The 22,079-nt window shown below is 36.1% G+C and overlaps 1 protein-coding gene across 3 annotated transcripts in view; it reads right to left on the bottom strand.

Moving 5' to 3' along the window:
* The window catches only part of MAP2K4 (mitogen-activated protein kinase kinase 4), a 127,325-nt gene that overhangs the window by 69,750 nt on the left and 35,496 nt on the right, over positions 1-22,079 (bottom strand). For all 3 annotated transcript variants that reach the window (XM_045527066.1, XM_045527068.1, XM_045527067.1), the window contains one exon: positions 21,850-21,952. In XM_045527066.1, the coding sequence (XP_045383022.1) occupies positions 21,850-21,952 (103 nt within the window). The remainder of the gene's footprint in view (positions 1-21,849; positions 21,953-22,079) is intronic.

A 22,079-nucleotide genomic window follows, 5' to 3' on the forward strand; every position in this document is an offset into this window, starting at 1 on the left:
AAGTATTTCTTTTATTATTACTAACTGCCTGAGATAGCACCCCTGAGTCCTCCTGGTGCAGGTGCTTCTTTTGTTTTGTTGTTGCTGCTTTGACTAAAAAGTTCTTTACCTATTAACACCATCAACCACTGTCCAGCATTGCGAATATTTTCCCAGTTTGTCATTTACCTCTCCCCAACCCTATCCTTTATGAATGTACACATGTAAAAAATTCAGTAATTTGTATGCTTTCAAATCGATAATTCCCTTCACATTCTTTTCTTCCACTGTCAAGAAGTATTTATGTTCATAACTGCAGGCAATATTGATTTCATTCTATCACTGCATTTTCAGGTTCCTAGTAATGTCTTTTCCTCATCTGTCACCCTTTTCAGTAATCTTGTTGTCTATACATCTGAATATCTCAATCAGTGAGGCTTTCTAACTAACCCCTTTTTATAAATGCCATGATTTCTTCCATTCTATTACCAGTCATTACTGTAAAAAAAAAAAAAAACAACAAAAAAACTTACTTTGGATCCTTCGTAGTATCTCTTACAGAGGTGTTCTTTCTCAAAGTCATCAAGATACTGTTCCCTAGTTCTATGATTCCTGCTCCCATCTCACAGTGCACATGGTGTGACACCTCCACTTGGCCCACTATGGAGTATCAGGAGACAGACTTATACCCTCACACTTGAAACAAATGAAAAAACAGACACAATGTATGAGACAATCTTGAAGACACTGGATAATCAGGCAACAAAGCAGAGCAGGCCCTGAGAAACAGGAAATACACAAAGTGAGCCCTATACTTGACCCCAGCTTACTTCATGAAGAGTTGGCAGATCCTGGCCGTACCCTTGTATTGAGAACATGGATCTAGTCTGAGGAGACCAAGGTAGCTCAAGTTCACAAGGCAGAGATTGGATAAGAGAGAGCTACACAAAAACAGAATAGGATACATATGCAGAAAGCCCTCCTTGATCAGTGCATGTTTGTAAGAAATCTATACAAGACTGAGGAAGGAACCACCCAAAAGGATAAGAGGGAACAATACCCAGGCTAATATACAAGGCAGATCCCATTCTTACTCACTAGAGTGGAAACTTTCCTAACTGGAATCCAATAGGGTACTCAGAAGGATTTTACTTTACTAATAAGGTAAAATTAGTCTCATCTGTCAAAGCTAAAAAGCAAGACCTGAAAAGGTCAAGCTGTAAGGATCCAAGTCATTTAACCAAAGAACAAAATGCAAAAATATTTATAAAAATAAAAAAAAATCCAGCACCCACTAACATCTGGCAGATAATCCAAAATCACCAAAATATGCAAAGAAGCAGGAAAACATGACCCACAATTAAGATAAAAATCAATCAATTGAAAGTGACCCAGAAATAACAGAGATGCTAGAAATAGTAGATAAGGACAACAACACAGTGTATTACTGCATTCCATATGTTCAAGAAACTAAAGGATGGATAGAATATGTTAAATAAAGACATGGAAGACATAAAAAAGAAACAAATCAAAATAGAAACCATAACAAAGCAGGAAGAAATTTTGGGATCACAGGTGCATATATATGTCAAAACTTAGCAAATTGTACACTTTAAATATGTGTAGCTTATTATATGTCAATTACACCTCAATAAATGCTAAGAGGGAAAAACACAGAAGACTGACCTTGGGCCCCACTCAACTTGTGTGAAAGGGATTTGCCTATCACATGTCTATGGTCCAAAGGCAGATTTGAGATATCTAAGGCTCAGTCTGTTACCAATTAGAGCTCCAATGGGAAATTCTCCTATCTCCAATTTCCTTGGTCTCTAATACTATACGCTGAACTAACAAATTTTGTATTTTAGCAAATACAAAAATACTGTTCTAAATCTACACTAAGCAGCCTTATACTGTTATTACAATCCTTCCTACACTTACTCATAATGGCCACGCTTCCAGGACACAACGAATCAGCATCCATTTCTCCTCCCTCATCCCTCCACCCTCAGTTATTTTCTGGTAGTTACCAGTCTGGGCAGCAGGAGGAGAGAGCATGAAAGGGATGAAAATGCTCTGTCTTTGACCCTAGTGGTTCAGGTCAGGCCACCTTTCCCGAAGAAGTCTCTGCTATGAGAGAAACCCTGGCTAAAAATTTTCTTTATTCTGGCTGCATTATTATTAGTAGAGATCTTTATTTTTCAGTGTTTCTTAACACATATTTTAGCAGAACGCTGCTACTCATACATCATTTTGCACTTCAAACCTGAAATTGCTTTTACAAAGTCAAAACTTTGTTCCTGAAGCAAATTAAGAATCAATAGTCTTAACTACTTTTCATTCATGTGTAGCTGATTTTTAATACAACTGCGTGAGTTGTCTTTTGAACACATAAAAATAAAACATTCTCAAGCTTACTTTTATTATTTGGGGGACATTTATCCAAACAAGTCAATTAGAAAAAGGACTTTACAAAAATAAACTTTATTTACAGATACATTTAGGAACACATGTATTTTACATCACACACAGATTTGAAATCTAGAGTATTTCTGAGCATCTTATACTACTTAAATTTTAGCTTGTACACATGCACTATGATCAACCACCTTAATTTAAGCCCAGTCTATGCTATGAAACCTCATTTCATTCTATTTCCTTACAATATTCTTATATATTCATAAGACCAACAGAAAAATCAAAAGGTAAAGTCTAATTGTAGTTGGATTCAAGGGAATGTGAATCTTTCTGTGAAGCTATTTAGGCTTAAACATACAATTCAATATTATGTACTAAATGTATTGTTCAAGGAAAAAAAGAAGAAAACATTCATTCCCATGGCTTCCTAATGTCTCAATTTAATGTTCAGGGTATACACAGGCATAGAATAGCAGAATTTGATTGGAAGGGAAACACAGACTTCATTCAGTCTTGCCCTTTTAAGAAACTTCCTGAAAATCCTTGATTGGGCTTTGTGATCCTCCTCTGTCCCCATGTATGTGGAAAGCAAGGCACACCTACCGAGTCCATGCCAAGCTCCTGATCTATAGTCCCAGGAACACTTTCAAAAAAGTATATTAGGCTAGTTTGGTACTGCTTATTCTTAGTGAACCCTAATTTGGATCAACTTCTAACCACTTTTGCTTAATTTTTCTGATGATCATCCCCATAAAATTTGTATCAGAGATTTCATTTTAAAGTGCACAGTGAGCATATAGGCATTAGGCTAGGTTCTCTCAAATTACAGAATGAGGGTTTTCTCTGCAGCTCCAGTATCCACATTGGAATCCCTTGCCTGCTATTAATATTTGATTCTTCACCATGTGCATGTATCACTTTTTATACATTTCAGAATCTACTCAAATATGCTAAATGAGTCTTACAGGGAATGCAAAGATAGATTATCTACCATCACGATTATGGCTTACAAATGCACCAACATAAGAGCAAACATCACAAACCTTCCCTCCTGCTTAGGCCAACAGTTTGTACACTCCCATGATACAAAGCTTCTCCAACAAAAGTCAAGTCTTAGGCTCACTGGTCTATATGCTTGTATGCACATTCTACACTGCCACTCCTCTACTCAGTAAGTTTACTTCTTTTGAATCATACATGTATTTCCCAGTACCACCATAACCTAATCATGGGTCTCATCCCTAAAAACTGTGATTCTTATTTTGGTGTCAACTATTTTTCTTTAAAATGCCAAATTCACTTTGTTGTGTTTTGGGGAGTGGAAATTGAGAGAAAGATAGAAGAGACAGGAAGAGAACAACATGAAGTGTAAGGCATTGCTCTTTATCAGTTTTCTGTGAATATTCTAGTACTATCTCAATCTCTATTACTTATGTTTCCATTACAGAAGTTGTCTTCTATGGCTTTAACTATGCCGATATCACCCTATCCTTGAAAAGTGAGTTTAATATCTTCTCCAGTAGGTCAACAAGTCTGCTGAGTATATCCTTCATAGGTCTCCAAAGGAAACATAACACAGAATGCGGCTTAAGAAGCCAAAACCCAGTTCTTCAATACCATCTGTAGTGGGTTGAACTGTATATCCCTCCCCCTCAAAAAAAAAAAGATATGCCCATCCAGAACTTCAAATGTGTCCTTATCTTTCTGACAGACGTAATTAAAGATCTTAAAACGAGATCATCCGGGATTATGCTGGTCCTAAATACAATGATAATTGTCCTTCTAAGGGACAGAAAAGAAGAAGATAGAGACACACAGAAAGACACAGGGAAGGCTAAGTGAAAATGGAGGTAGAGATCACAGTTATGCTACCATAACTGAAGGAATGCCAGCACTACCAGAACCTGGAAGAGGGAAGGAAATATCCTCCTCTAGAATTTTCAGGGGAAGTATGGCTGTGGCAACACCTTGATCTCAAATTTCTGGCCTCCAAAACTGTGAGAGAATAAATTTCTGTTGTTTTAAGCCACCAAGTTTGTGGTAATGCTACGGCAGCCCTAAGAATCCAGCAGACTATCCAGACCACAAGTCACAAACTTTTTCTGTAAAGAACTAGACAGTAAACATTTTAGACTTTGCAGGCCATATAGTCTCTGTTGCAATTATGCAACCAAATGGGCGTGGCTATGCTCCAATAAAACTTTACTTACAAAAATAAGCAAACAGGCCAGATTTAGCTCATGAGCTGTAGTTTGCTGAATACATGTCACAAATGATACCCAAATAATATCTAGTCATCTAAATCATATCTATCATTTAAATGATCTAAATCATATTTATTTTCTGTATCCCTTTTCTCTTTTTAATTTTTAATTATGCTCTGTAAGAAACTCCAATTGTCTACCTAAGCCCTACAGTTTTACTTCCAGAATTTAACCTCAAAATACATTTCAGACTTTTTCTTAAAAATCCCCCACAAATCAACAGGGAGTGGGATTAGGACTCTTGATAACCCTTTCAGGATTCTTCCATCACTTAGGTAAAAAGTTGGCAGCAAACCTCCTTATTTAACACCCTGGGCATCTCTCATATTTTGCATATCTTTCAGCAAGTAATAGCTAATTACCTTAACATATTTCTTCTTCCTGGACATGAGAACTTGATTTTCTCAAACTTTTCAATGTCTACTAATTTTCCTTTGATAAATAAATACCTTCTCGTGTCTAGAATCCCTACCCATAAGAACCTTTTATTATCTAATTAGTTCGAAGTGTGTTTTCTCTTACTTCATTATCACATTCTTCTACCTCACTCATCTTGATTTCTTCCTAATGCTATCAAACACATCTTCCTTCCTAAATAATTTCTTCCTTCTTTTTCCCTAGGCAACCTTGATTCTATCAAGCCAGCATATACCAAAATGCCTCAAATTGTTTTACTTTCCCCAGCACATATAGTTAACTACTAATCTTCCTTAGACAGGAAAGTAAACGTAACACATACCCTGTACACCACTGCAACTGCTCTTCTGTGTCCATACTGTTAGGATCTCTAGATGAATACTGCTTTATACATCCTTCTGCAATGCAGCTCTGTTAATTCCGGAAATTTCCACAGTAAACTCAGTCTGTCAGTTACCATGGAAACTGCCTGCTTCCTGGCACTAACAAAATGAGTATCTGTGCTTAGATCTAAGATGAGGCAAAAGGAAAAACTGAAAAAAGAAATGTCTAGAAGAACTGCTCAAACACTCTGAATAGAAATTTTCAAATTCTGATACTCATATTCCATGAACAGAAGGGAAATTAGATAAATCTGCAGTATTCTGAAACAATGCTTATTTATGAAATATAAAGAAACGTTTGTATCAAGGAAAAGAGTAATATTAAAGACAAGACAAACATCCATTTTATGTTTGCATCTTGCTGCTATAGACTGATCCTCGGTCAGCTGTATGTACTCAAAGCTTACCTTTAGAACAGTTTTGGCCTGGAGCGGTGGCTCACGCCTGTAATCCTAGCACTCTGGGAGGCCAAGGCGGGCGGATCATTTGAGCTCAGACGTTCGAGACCAGCCTGAGCAAGAGCGAGACCCCATCTCTACTAAAAATAGAAAGAAATTAGCTGGACAACTAAAAATATATAGAAAAAATTAGCCGGGCATGCTGGCGCATGCCTGTAGTCCCAGCTACTCCAGAGGCTGAGGCAGGAGGATTACTTGAGCCCAGGAGTTTGAGGTTGCTGTGAGCTAGGCTGACGCCACGGCACTCTAGCCCAGGCAACAGAGTGAGACTCTGTCTTTAAAAAAAGAAGAAAAAAAGAACAGTTTTTATGGGCTGTGCTTCTTAAAGAAAAGGTTAGGAAAGCTGCCCTAAACCAACAGGCTACATGTTTTCTTAAGATCCTTTCCTTGTTTGGGCCCCTATCTCCACTGGTGGCTAAAAAGTCTTCCTGTAAGTAAGAATCACAGTAGTTAAAAGTTAATCTGAGGTTACCAACAAAGAGGCCTTACTAGTACTCTCAGAACATTAGACACAGCTGACCATAATCTCATCCCACCTGCACTTTGGAACAACGCTAGATCTCTATAACATAACACACTACTTATTGGTCTGCTTCCTACCACTCAAGTATCTTTCTTACTCTTGCCTGTCCCTCCTCTTCTATCCAACTTTTTTTTTTTTGAGACAGAGTCTCACTCTGTTGCCCGGGCTAGAGTGCTGTGGCATCAGCCTAGCTCACAGCAACCTCCAACTCCTGGGCTCAAGTGATCCTTCTGCCTCAGCCTCCTGAGTGGCTGGAACTACAGACATGTGCCACCATGCCCAGCTAATTTTTTCTCTATATATTTTTAGTTGTCCAGATAATTTCTTTGTATTTTTAGTAGAGATGGGGTCTCGCTCTTGCTCAGGCTGGTCTCGAACTCCTGAGCTCATTTTTTCTATATATATGTTTAGTTGTCCAGATAATTTCTTTGTATTTTTAGTAGAGATGGGGTCTTGCTCTTGCTCAGGCTGGTCTTGAACTCCTGAGCTCAAACAATCCAGCGCCTCGGCCTCCCAAAGTGCTAGGATTACAGGCATGAGCCACCATGCCTGGCTTATCCAACTTTTAAATGTTAGATTTCCTCAAGGCTCAGCCCTGGACCCAATTGTAAGGCTGGTGGCAGACACCCCTCCCCTCCCTAATGAAAAAAAGAAGCAGCCCAGGAGACCTGCCAAAAACAATAACTGCTAGGCCCAGCTAAGTTAAAGAATGACCCTGCCTGGATGGTCACCCTGATAAAAGCCCCTCCTATTTCTCAATACCCGCCCTAAAAACTGCAACAAAGAAATTCCTCACTCTTCGTGCCAAAACTCTTCGCGCCAAAGAAACCCCCATCCCCCAACTCTAAAAACATATATAAGCCTACTCAAAACTTCTGGGCAGTGCGACTTCTCTGGCCCCACTCTTGGGACCTGTGAACCTCACCTGGGAGCGCTCCAATAAAGCCTGTTGCTGTTAAAGCCTCGCTGCTTAACCCTTTCAACTCTGCTCATCTTTCTCTGGCGCCGACTATCCAAAAACCTTACACCAATTTTCTCATCAAAATACACTCTCACTCTCTTCCTAGGCAAACTTATCATCTACACACCAACAACTCTCAACTTTTTACCCCCCATCTGCAACCTCTCCTCTGGCACCAGACTCATATTTTCAACACCAGAGTATGTGATATATACATACACATGTGTATATGTACGTTTTTGATATCTCTACTAGGATATTTCACAGGCATCTCAAACTTACCGCAGCTAAAACTGAACCCTTGCTCTTTTATTCCCCCCATCCACAGATGCTCCATACCCAGTGGTCCCCATTTCAGTAATGGCAACTGAACCCATTCATTCAAGGCAGAATTCTACAAGTTGCTATGAATGTATTCCCGCTTTCACCATGCACACTTAAATTATTGCCAATATTTGTTAATTCTACCTCCAAAATCTATTTAATTTATCCATCTCTCTACCTTCACTGTCATCTACCTAATATCATTATCACCCATTATGTTTCAGATAAACTACCACAGCCTTGCTAGGTCTCCCTAATTCCATTTTTCCCCCTTCCAATACATACTCCACACAGCACCCAGAATAATCATTGTAGAATATAAATCACATTGTGTCACCCACGTGCTTATAACCCTTCCACAGTGTCTGCACTCTGAATGTCATCCGGCTCTTCACTTACAAGGCATGTCTCTATATCTCTCTCTCCACCTTATTTTAAATTCACTTTTCCTTCCTCATTCAATCATTCTCCATTCAAACTAGCGCTCTCATTCCATGACAAGCTGAATCTTTCCCATTGTGACAATTTCAAATACATGTTATTCCTTCCACTTGAGCACTCTTATCAATCCCTTCCCCGAATCTAGTAAAACCTACGCAGGTTTTAGAAGCCTTTATGGACTACCTCTTTATCACCCACATTTCTAAATTAGGCCCCTCTTTCATTTTTCTCATAGCATCCAGTTCTTTTCCTTCAATAGCATGTACACTGTTTATGATTTTATATATATATATATATATATATACATATATATATATGTCTATGTCTACCTCTAAACCTTAAGCTATAAGAAGTAGCAATCATATCTCTTTTTTTCAACATGAAATACCCATGCCCACCCCATATTCAACAAACATTTGCTGAATGTATGACAGAATATGTTCTGGGATGCTTTGGTTTCTGAAAGCTATCAAGTTGCTCCCAAAGCTTTGATGTTCTCTCTGGACTCTATGAGATATCCCTATAGCTATTCCCCAGTTCCCCTTTCTTGGCTTCCATTCAAACTCCATGGTGAGGAGGAATACACCTCTAATATCTGACTTCTGCAGCTTCTCAATCAGGAAAGAGGTAATAGTAGCCACCTGTGGGAACCTGCAATACTCTCTGTATCAGTGGTCTTAACCAGGAACAATTCTGCACCCCAACGGTCATTTCAGATAATTTCAAAATTATCTGAAGACATTTTAGCTGTTACAACTGGGGACAGTGCTACCGACATCTAGTGAGTAGAGTCCAGGGATGCTGCTAAACATCCCATCACACACAGTGAAGAATTTTCCAGCCTAAAATGTCTATAGTGCCAAGGTTGAGAAGACATAGCTACCTCCAATCTCTCCTAAAATAGAAGGGCTGAAAACTCCCAATCTACAGAGAAGTAAACAGTATTTTAATTAAAAAAATACATTTCACCCGCACAAAGTTGGTCTTTAGGACATTGTTTTTAATTAAGAAATGAAAATAATCCAAATAGCTATCAGTAAGGAACTAGGTTAAATATATAATTCACCTAGACAATGTAATGAATACTATTTAACTAATTGAGAAAGAATAGGGTATGTGTTAACTCAGAAATATCTTTGAGATGTACTAAGTGAAAAAAAAATCAAGCTACAAAAGCAGTGTATAATAAAATTGCTTTTTGTGTAAATATTCTTTAAGGATTTATATAAATTATTACATATTCTAATGTATCTTAAGTTTTTCTGTAAAGACATATTACACTTAAAAGGGTTGTCTTTGAAGAAAAATATTAAGGGCATGAAGCTTACTTTTTGTTTTATAACTTTCTGCACCAACTGAATTCTCTTATCAGAAGCATGTACTACTCATTTTTTAAAGAGTATCATGAACTATCTGGATGGTAAGATTATGGGCCATTTTGGTTTTCTTCTTTATACTTTTCTGTATTAAAAAAAGAAAGAAACAATAGTCAATGTTCTTTTTAAAGTCCTATATAAAGGCAACATGTCCCCACACGTTTTCTAGGGAAATCCAACTACTTAGGGTTACAGTATTCCTAATGTGATACAACAGATGCTCTAGATCATCATCAACAGACACCTGATCAACTTCTTAAAAATTTCACTGTAGGTTTCTTTCAAATATCATGACAAGGGAAACCAAATGGGCAGAAATAAAATTTGTTTCAAAATATTGTTCTACAGACAGAAAAACTAAATTCAATACATTCAATTCAATATCAAGCATCAACATTGTGGAAACATAGGTGCTTTGAGAATAATGACAAAAAACCACAAATACTGTTCAGTGAAAGTAAAAAAAGGTATCCATATAATTTTTATTGTTATGGTTCTGGCTTGTTTTTAAAACTGAGGGTGTATCATTATATAAAGTGAAATGCAAAAATCAAAATCATATAATTCAATGAGTTTTGACAAAGACACCCTTCTATTTCCACAAGATATGGAACATCCTATTACCCTAGAAAGTTTCTTGGTGCCATTCTTGTCAATCTTCCCCAGAGGCAAGTACTGTTCTGATTTCAAATACTATATATCAGTTTTACCTAGTCTATTAATAACACTTTATATAGATAAAATTTGTATGTTCTCATTTGTGTGTGGCTTCTTCTGCTCAGCATCTTTAGAGATTCATCAATATGGCTGCAGACATCAGTATTTTGTCCATTTTATTGTTGAAGAGTATTTTATGGAATAATATACCATAATTTATTTATCCATTCTCCCATTGTTGAACTCAGGTTCTTTCGAGTTTGGGGGCTATCATGATAAAGTTTCTATGAATGATGATATACAAGTCTTTCTGAAGATGTTTTCATATTGGGTAAATAATGAAAAAGTAGAATTGCCGGGTTACAGGGGAGGTGTGCATTTAATTTTATAAGAAATAAGCAACCATGTGCGTATTGTCATCTAATCTTTGACAGAGCAGACAAAAATATAGACTGGGGAAAAGAATCTCTTTCCAATAAATGGTGCTGGGAAAACTGGATAGCTATATGCAGAAGATTGAAACTGGATCCCCACCTCTCACCTCTTATAAAAATCATTTCATGATGGATAACAGACTTAAACGTAAGGCATGAAACCCTAAGAATCCTAGAAGATGTAGGGAAGACCCTTTCAGACATCGGCCTAGGCAAAGAATTTTTGAAGAAGACCCCCAAAGCAATCACAGCAGCAACAAAAATAAATAAATGGGATCTGATCAAATTAAAAAGCTTCTGCACAGCCAAGCAAACTATTGTTAGAGCGAGTAGACAGCCTACAAAATGGGAGAAAATATTTGCTCTCTACACATCCAATAAAGGGCTGATAACAAGAATCTATCTAGAACTTAAAAAAATCAACAAGAAAAAATTAAACAACCCCATCAATAAATGGGCAAACGACATGAACAAAAACTTTTCAAAAGAAGACAGAATAAAGGCCAGCAAACATAAAAAAATGCTCAACATCTCTAATCATTAGAGAAATGCAAATCAAAACCACAATGAGATATCACCTAATCCCAGTGAGACTGGGCTTTATCAAAAAAAATCCCAAAACAACAAATGCTGGCGAGGATGTGGAGAGGCAAGAACACTCTTACACTGCTGGTGGGATTGCAAATTAGTGCAACTTCTGTGGAAAAGAATTTGGAGATACCTCAAAGAGCTAAAAATAGAAATACCATTTGATCCAGCAATAGCACTATTAGGCATCTACCCAAAAGAACAAAAGACATTTTACAATAAAGACATCTGCATCTGACTGTTTACAGCAGCACAATTCACTATTACAAGGATGTGGAAACAACCCAAGTGCCCATCAGTTTATGAATGGATTAATAAAATTTGGTATATGTATACAACAGACTATTACTCAATTATAAGAAATGACAGTGATCTAGCACCTCTTATATTTTCCTGAATAGAACTTGAGCCCATCCTCCAAAGTGACGTATCACAAGAATGGAAGAATAGGCTCTACGTGTACTTGCCATTAAATTGACACTAACTGATCAACACTATGGTGCTCACATGGTAGTAATATTCTTCAGGGATTAGGGGTTTGGGGGTGGGTAAACTCACAACTAATGGACACGGTGAGCGTGGTGAGGGGGGAAGGCACACCTTAAATCATGGTTTGGGTGTGGCAAAGTCATAAACATGTAACCAAAATGTTTGCACCCCCATAATATCTGAAATAAATAAAATAAAGTAGAATAAAATAAAGAAATAAGCAAAGAGTTTTCTAAAGTGGCTGTAACATTTTCTACTTCCCCAACAATATATGAGTCTTCTGGTTACACTCTGTACTTGGCAAAATATAGTGTGGTCTTCTAAATTTTAGTCATCCTGGTGGGTATATAGTGGTATCACCCTATTGTTTCAGTTTGCATTTCTCTGACTACTAATGTTGTTATGCATGTTTTACATGTACTTCTTACCCATTCCTATACCTTCTTTGTGAAGTGACTATTTCAGTCTTTAACCCAGTTTTTAAACTGGTTTCTTTGTTTTGAGTTGTAGTTCACTGCATACAGTACGAAAGTTCTTTGTCCAATATATACACTGTGGATGTTTTCTCCCAGTACATGACTTGCCTATTTATTTTTTTAAAAAAACTTTTGATGAGCAGAAACTTTTAATTTTGGTAAAACCCATTTGATCATTTTTTAGTGGAAATTTCTTTGTCCTGTCAAAGAAATCTTTGCCTATACCACGTAAGAAATATATTTGGATGTTTTCTGTTAGAAGCTTTACAGAGTTTTTGCCTTTGTAGTGTAGGCGCATTTTAGCTATGATCCATCTCAAGCTAATTTTTGCATATGGTGTGAAGGAGAATCAAGATTTATTGTCTTCAAAATCTTTCTCCAGTTTGTTCTATCACCAGAAAAGTCTATCCTTTCTCCTCCTGAATTGTACAGGCACCCCAGTCAAAAATCAATTGACTATATAGACTATATGTGTGTTTGTCTATTGGACTATCTATTCTACTACACTGATCTATTTGTCTATCCTTAGTATACTTCCACAAAGCCCTAATTTCTGTAGCTTTATAGTACACCTTCAAATCTGGTAGTGTAAGTCCTCCAACTTAGTTATTCTTTCACAAAATTTTTTTTGGCTATTCAAGGTCCTTTGCATTTCCATAAATATTTAGAATCAAAATATCAAATTATATATATTTTAGAAGTCTGATGGGATTCCAGTGAATCCCAATGTGAGAAGAACAGATGTCTTAGAAGAATAGAAGAATAATAAATTGTTTTTCCTAGAATGAAAGACAGTGGTTTCTAGATTGAAAAAGTCCACTGAGAGCAAGGAAGAAGAATGAAGGAAGGTGGAAAATAGAATAGAAAAGAAAAAAAGCAGATATAGTATGATTTCAGACACTGGGGGAAAAAGACAAAATGTCATAATAAACCACAAAAACAGGTCACATTCCAAGGTTCAGGAATCAAAATAACATCTGTTTAAAGTAACCCTAGAAGATAGAAACACTGGGGCAATGCCTCCACAACTCCAAAGAAACATTTCTACCCCAGAATTCTATAGCCAATAAATTGTATGAAATGTCCGATTTCCTTAAGTACTGAGTTTGACAGTTGATATCTATGACATTTCACTTTGACACTTCTTGCTTTATTTTTATTGTGATGGTACATCCTCAGTCTTGCAAACTCATGTTTTGGCTTGTAATTATCAAAATTTAATTTTTGTGAAACTATGGTTAAGTCAAAAATTTGTGTTATTTTCAAATATGTGTTCCATCATGGAACCAATGCAGCACAGACAGCTCAAAATATCAACAAAGTGTTTGGGAAGGATGTGGCTAATAAACGCACGGTACACTGATGGTTTGAGAAGTTCCATTCTGATGGTTTTAATCTTGAAAATGAGCCACATGGGCAACCTGAGACTGAAGTGGATAATAACGAGCTGAAAGCTGTAATGGAAGCAAACCCATCTCAACCTGTGTGGATGGTGTTTGATGTTACTATTCCAATAATACCGGACCATCTGAAACAAAGCGGCAAGGTAAAGAAGCTGGATAGATGGATTCCACATGAATGAAACGAGCATCAGAAGAGAAATCGTCTCGAAGCTTGCCTTTCTTTGCTGTCATGGCATACAGGTGAACCATCTCTACACGGTATTGTTACATGTAATGAAAAAATGGATTCTTTTTGACAATCACAGCATTTGGCACAATGGCTGGATAAAGACAAAGTGCCAAAACATGGTCCAAAACCGAATATTCATCAAAAAAAGCTAATGGTGTCTGGTGGACCAGCAAGCACTGGTATTATCCACTACAGCTTCATGAAACCCAGTCAGTTGCTTACAGTGGATGTCTACTGCAACCAATTGGATGAAATGACCAGGATGCTCATGATTAAGCAGCCAAGATTGGTCACTAGAGACAGGCCAACCCTCTTGTAAGACAACGCTCAACCACAAGTCGCACAAACAACGCTGGTCAAACTACAGCAGCAGCTGGAAACTCTCTGTCACCCAACGTGTTCATCAGACCTTGCACTAACTGACTACCACTTCTTTCAGGCTTTGGACCACTTCTAGCAAGGAAAAATATTTAATTCTCAACAAGCTGTGGAAAATGCCTTTCGCGATTTCATCACCACTCACTCTCCAGGCTTTTTGGCTGCTGGCATAAACAAGCTACTGTTAAGATGGCAAAACTGTGTTGATAGTTTAGGCATATACTTTGACTAATTGTACTGCTTCTTGTTTGAGATATACTAAACTACTACATTTTTGATTTGAAATTGGACATCTCACATTTAATGATCTAATATTATGAAGGTTAGTTATATAAAGACATTTTCAGGCATAAAAAGACCCCAAAAGCTTAATTACTCACAAATAACTCTAATGTCAGAAAGATTTAGAAGATATACTCTACCAAAATGAGGGAGAGAACTGAAAAAACAAACAAACAAAAGACAACAGGGAATCAAAATCAGTCATTCACAAAACAGTGGCAACAGCTATGAAGCACCCCTGAAAGTGCAACCACTACAGACTATAGCAGGAGTATGGATGTATGGGTGACTCCAACAGAAAAATAAAAAATAAAACAACTGAGTGATCAACTGATGTATTTAATACTGACAGAAAATTCACAGTGAACCATTAAATGAGGCAATTATTAACTCTGGGGAAAACAAAGTTGCTCAAGAAGAGTAATATCATACTCAGTTGTAACTAATTTAAAAAAAAAAACTGAAATATATGTTTCCTTTATGTAGCCAATTTCCTTAATAATAGATAAAAGTTTCCAGAAACATACCTACACTACAAAGGCAAAGAACCTCATAATATTCTGAACTAAATCATAACTCAAAAGCTTACAGCCTGATTAGAAATGGTTGGAAAACTCATTGACAGCAAAGAAACTAGACATAACCTTTAAAGGGCAAGAACTTAGCAGTACTGCAGGTTAAATAACAAGGGCTATCTTTTAATGTTTGCCTAAGCCTCTGACTCAAGAACAAAGATGATTTATAACACCAAATTCATGCAACTCAACAGGATTTATTGTTAATTTCTTCAAATAGATATTCCAGAATTAACATCCACTACCTCAGCTATAGATGCCCAGTTTGAAAAGAATTTGAAGCAAGGGGGATGGGGTCACACAGAGAATCATATCAACCACTCCTATTACTACTGCCACCTCTGTTGAGAATCACTCCTCCAGTTAATTGCTGACTTAAGGAAGTGTACCACAACCATCAGGTGCCCTGAGGTAGAATGTGGGACTGAGGACAAGACTGAATATCCCCGAACCATAACTTTAAGAAGCATAATAATGCACACTTCAAAGATTATGCTAAACAGCAGCATTATTCACTAGACCCAAAGGGTAGAAACAATCCAAATGTCCAACAACAGATGAATGGCTAAACAAAATGCTGCCTACACATACAATAAAATATTATTCAACCTTTAGAAAGGAAGGAAATTCTGACACATTCTACAACATGGATGAAGCCTGAAGAGACAGTATGTTGAATGAAGTAAGCTAGAAACATAACAAATATTGTTAGGATTCCACGTATATGAGGTACCTACAGTAGTCAAATTCATAGAGACAGAAAGTAGAATGGTGAGTGCCAGGGGCTGTGGGAAAGGGGGTATTGGGAGGGAGTTAGTGTTTAGTGGGTACAGAGGTTCAGTTTGAGTAGATGAAAAAGTTCTGAAGATGCAGAGTGGTAAAGTATGCACAACAATTAGAACATACTTAATGCCACTGAGCTATACACTTAAAAATGATCAGGATGAAGATTTTTATATTACATATACTTTACCACAATAAGAAAAAAATAACGGTTTGCAATAGTAAAGCCAAACAGGGCACAAACACATGCAAAATTATCCCACAGTACTTAATACATTTGGGGTTTTAAAACACCAACTACTAATTTGTACCTACAAACATTTCTACCATTACTGCTATTTTGTCAAAGTGCTCCACCATAGAAACGTAGAGATTTCACATTATCATAATTGCTTCAAAAAATTTCAGAGATGGAAAAAAACTTTCACGTTCACACAGGCTACAGGTTTTCACACTTAGAAATTCACCAGAGATGTCCTGGGGGACTATGCTGGGGAATGAGGGCAGACAAGGCTACAGGGCCCTCTCCCACCTCACAAACACTTCAGTCAGAGCAGATTCTCCTTAGCTTATCAGGCATGTGCCTGAGATTTTATTTGAAGAAAGTAGTACAAAGATGGTTTAATATACACACACAAACACACTCGTACACTCTCTTTCTCTCCTAATCTATTATATAAAATAGTGAATATCACTATTCTAATACAAAGCCTGACTTGAGATTAGAGTTAAGTAATACAGTCAAGGACACAGAGACAGTGACAATGCTGGGGTAGAAACCAAGACTCCTAAATTCCTACCCACTGTTAATTCCAAGACAATAAAATATAGTTTAAACAATAAGATATAGTTTCCACAATTTAACCAACAGTAAGTGTCTAGATAATTCATAATCACTGTTTTGTGTTTTAAGATAAAGCTCTGAGTATGCTCATCATGAAATATGAAATATGAAGAATATTAGTGACTAACTGGGGACTTTGAAACTCCTTTAAAACTACTCCTAGTTGCTCTATACCACAACTGAGTCTTTGTCTGTTCAGCTGCAATAAATAAGGACAAATAAGATTCTAGAACAACTGAGTCTTTGTCCAAATGTAATAAATAAGGACAAATAAGATCCTAGCAATCCTCTTGGTCTCAACAAAGACAGCCCCTTAAACTTAAAATGTGGTTTCAAAATACTTAAGTCCCAAAACATATCTGTACTTATTATTTATTTCCAAGGTTAACTTTTAAGTTAGTGTTTCTTCTTGTTCAACAATTTTGATATGTTATGAAGATAAAAGGGCTGTTCTTTCTGAATAACAATTGTATTGAGTACATTTTAAATGATTAGTACACTGAGAGCACTCAACCATTACTCATCATGATGAAAACAGATTATAAGAGTAGAGTATATACTTCTATTTGTCAAATTTATATAAAGAACATGGTTTTATCACAAGCCTGCCACATTTATAATACCCCTAGGGTATCGAAAAGACTTATAGTGCCTAGTATAATCCAAACTTGATGGAAATTTAAAAGGTAGCCACACATTTTCCTTTGATCTTTCTTTGTACTCTTTGGTTATACTGCTTAACTTTTCAGTTTAAGAGCCAAGGGGCAAAATGTTAACATCTGTTAAATCCAGGCAGTAGGTACAAGAGTCTCTAATATAATACTCATTTTCTACATGTTAGGACTATTTATGATTTTAACCAATGATAATTAAAAAACAGGGTTTCTTGTGCAGGTTGTCTCCTCACCCTCCAAGGACTCAAATAAAAATAATTTTTTTAAAGGAAATAAACAATCAAGAAATTGAAAGATTTTAACAAATTTCTGAATGTCTGAAAGTAGATAAAAAATGCATGGACAAACAAAAACCAATCAATTCAAGGGAAGAGACTCGAGTTTAAAAGACTTATCAGCCAACTACACGTACTACAGGACCTTCTTCAGCTCTTGCTTCAAACTATGAAAAAAACTAATGAGGTAATGTGCTTACTTGATGATATTAAAGAGTTATATATTCTACTAGATGTAATAATGGTACTGTATTATGTTTTTTAAAAGGAGCCCTTACCTTTTAGAAATACATACTGAAATAGTTACAGAGGAAATAATGCCTGGCGTTTGGTTAAAACTAAGTGGGGTGGAAGAATACATAACACAAAAGTAGCCACACTTAACTGTTAAAGCTGTTAAAGCTGACTGATAATATAGATTCATCTACCACTCTACCTTTGGGTACATTTGCACTTTTTCATAACAAAAGATCTTTTTAAAAAAACAGTAATAGAGAAAAACTTACGACCCTTAACACATGGTACGAGGTGGGCATGCAGTGAATGTGAGAAATAAATCTTGATCCAACAGAATCCTGGATCAGAGAGGATCCACAGTTGGAAGGAATGAAGGCCTAGAAACAGAGGAGTTAACTGAAATTTTTTCTATAAGAAAAGTCTAGTCAGTTACACCTTTCCTCTCCACTCTCCCCCAAAATGAAAAAGGAGCATGTCTCTAAAGAAAACAAATATATCTGGAGTGAGGAAGGCCTCCTAGTGTGAATGTTGGCCCTACTAATTCTGGCCATTTGCAGTATTCCTGCGGTAAAAGCCAGCTCTCAAACTACTCACAAAAAGTAAAGTCAGGCCCACCAGGTGATGACCTGTAACCAGATCTTCCATTCAAGGGACAATCAAGAATTATAAGAATAAAAAAACATTGTAAGATGCGGAAAAAAGCCAACATAAAGGAGAAAGACGAAGATAAAAGAAAAACCAATCCTTGAAGACATAGATATTTCAAAGGACAGAAAAGAATTCTAAAACTCCCTATTTTGTATCCATAAATTAAGAATAGGATTCTAAGAAAAAGCTACAATTAACCCTTGGAAATAAGAATCAATTGTCAAAATAGATTCCACAGAAGGGTCAGAAAATAAAGGAAGTCTCCTAGGACATAGAGTGAGAAAACAAAGAAATGGGAAATATAAAGGAAAAGTCAGAGACACAGGGACTTCAGGCAGTCCAACAACCAAATAACCCAAGTTTTAGGAAGAGATTACAGAAAAAACATGAAAGAATATATCAAAAGGCAAACAGTCGAAATTTTCTCATATACACAAAACTTTAAACTAAAAGTGTTCACCTGGTACAGAGAAAGATGATCCAAACCTAGGCCTATCCTCATATAATTATAAAACACTAGTAACAAAGAAAAAAAATGATAAAAGCTTCCAATGAGAGACAGAAACTGGTAATCTGTATTAATAATATCTCTGCTACAATAAAATAGATCTACACATGGTTCCCAAAACTTATACTTAACACTCACCAGAATGCCACTGTCCCTTCTCTCCACTTCTCCTCCCCTGTCTTTCAAGATGCATTCAAATCTTGCTCCTCTGTGAAACTTTTCACCATGTAATTTATCCAAAGTGATCTTACCCACTCCTGCACCTCTCAATTGACATTCAATTCATATTACCTTACACTTTACTTCTTAAATTGCTGGAGCCAACTGTCATTTTTTGGAATGACTGCTGCTTTTAACTCTTGGTTCTCAGAAAATAAGGATAATGTCTTGTCTTACTCTTCTGGTTCTTGCATTCAGGAGACATCAAATACCAGGTGAATCTGAAACTAGTTCCTGTTACATGTCTTAATGTCATTAGTTGCTTTAGCTGTTTATCTCATCTTATCTTTTCCTAAATTCATGAACAAGTCTTGTATTTATATCCATAACTAAAGTTTAAGGAAATTTTAGAAGGAAAAACATATAAATGGCAAGATGTATCTTATTTCAAAAACTCCCACAAACTACAAGTTATATTTTCTAATTGCAAAGTAATCATTCATCCTAAACAGCAACCAACAATGGTTTTCAGTACTTGATGGTACACAACTCAGAGAAAGAGTACGAAAGAATACCTTCTGGAAAGGGAGGGGAGGGTAGAGGAAATACGCTGTCCTGAGTAATAAAACAATTATTTCTGACCAGTATCAATGCTATTAATAGTAGTTGCCTACTCCAGAACCAGATCAATAGACCTGGGCAGTAACAGAATTTCAACAAAGCCTGGGTCTAAATTATTGGGCCAGAACCAAATTCTAAAGATTCTTTCTTAAGGAAAAAATTCTCATTACCATGTCTTCCCAAACGTTTAACACTTCCTGGGAAGAGATACAAGGATGAAAAACCTAGTTAGTTATAGGTTTGTGAAGTACTAGTGAAAAACAAAACAAAAATAAACCTTAACTCAACTTTAAAAAGAAAGGTTTATTTCATCTGTTGTTTACTTGTTTAAAAACAATAAGTAAAGAGAGATTTTCTTCATGAATTCCCCATACATGAAGAAACTCCAGAGGGAAGATAGTACAAACATGTGAATGCTTTTCCAGTTCTAAATTTAAGTCAGATTGTCTTTATTCTTGTCCAAAAGGGCTTTAAAAAAAAAAAATCTGGTAAGTTTGGTGATTATTGCTATATCCTTTCTTTCTTAGACTTCAAATATGTGGTTCAGCTAGTAATCAAAGTAATAGAAATGAACTATGGTTCAAGAATGAGTTATGTAGCCAGGTGCAATGAAGCAGATCTATCTATAGTCCAAGCTAGGCTGAGGCAGGATCCCTTAAGTCTAGGAGTTCAAGGCCAGCCTGGGCAACAGAGCAAGACCCCTTCTCAGAAACAACAACAAACAAAGAATTAATTTTGTACTAGCTTTAACTAGAAATTCTAGGATATGAGAAAGGACATTCTTTTAAGAAGTATTTCCTTGCTGCTGGAATTCTGACTAATTAAGAAGTACTAAGTTTTCTTCCTCAATACAGCCCCCACTTGATGTTTCAGAGAAGGTAAAAAGGCTGAGATCTGACAACAAATCTAATTATGAACACCAGTCTAAAGAAACTGATAGATGGCATTCTCAGTCAAATACACTAGAATAACAGTTTTTATTTAAAATATCTTTCATTCCCTCTAAGGTTACAAGTGAAAGTTTAAGAGTATATACACACACACATACACACCTCTTTTCCTTCTGGACACTGCTATTTTAAAAATAACAAAATATTTTATGCATCCCTACTCCAAGACATTGTACCTTCTACCAATTTGTAACTGCAAATACAATGCATACCAAACTCTGAAAGAAAAGAAAATAGCAATAAAAGGATCTCTTTGGGGAAAATAAATATATTTGAAGTCTAATAAAGTTAGAATACCAATTGTTGAGAAATTATTTTAAAACATAAAATAATGTGTTCTGCCAGCTTTTTAAACCTATCTTTCACCACTTGCTTTATAGTTCTAAATAGCAGGACTAGCTGAAAATGATTTATGGACATGGGTATAAATGTAAAGCCACTGGCCTTCGTGTTCATGATAGATTTTAGTGGGGGGGGGGAATAATTATTTAATATATCACATCACTTAGATTCAACTGAAGGTTTATGTAAAATATTGTTCTGAAGGTATTATTTTAAAATAACAGGTTTCTAATAATATATTCAGTAAGATGCTACAATATCATTTTTATAGTTTAATAAAAAATATTCAGTGAATAAATAAAAAATAATCACTGATATCTGTGCACCGACATGTACATAATTCTTTCAAGTGACTATGACATGGATATCTTACAGGAATTTAGCCTATTAAGATGGCATTCTATTTTGCCACCAATTGGTAAGGATTTGTACAGATCTACAAAGGACAATTAGATTTCCTTTCTTATTCTCAGAGAGTTTAGTAAGAGAGAAATTAAAAACATAAAAATGCATCTGGATCTTTAGCTCTTTTTTTCCCAAGCAAACTTTACAATTAAATTTAAAAAGGAAAATTGTGTTTACTTACTTAAGACTACAGAATCAACAGGTTTTTATTTAAGCACAAATAGTAATATTCCAAATGGCCCATAAGATAAAATACCAATATGTCAGTTTACAAAAATTCACAAAATACAATAACTTTAAAATCTTTGCTTGAGTTGAGCCTTTTATTTGATTACCAAGAATACTCACATGTGTGGGTTTTGAACTCCTGTAGGATTGGGATTCAGAGTAAACCTTGCTGTAGATTTGAAAGGTGGATTTGCAAAATTCAACTTCAGTGCTTTGCGTTTACCTGAGAAATAACAAATAAAAAGTAAAAGTTTCAAGTACTATAACAGGTACTATTCTGAGGGCATAAGAAAGTCAGACCAAAAGTCAGAAAACTTGCTTTAAAAAATAGATAATATAGGACAATATTT

This window comes from Lemur catta, chromosome 15, assembly GCF_020740605.2.
Source record: "Lemur catta isolate mLemCat1 chromosome 15, mLemCat1.pri, whole genome shotgun sequence".
NCBI lineage: Eukaryota > Metazoa > Chordata > Mammalia > Primates > Lemuridae > Lemur > Lemur catta.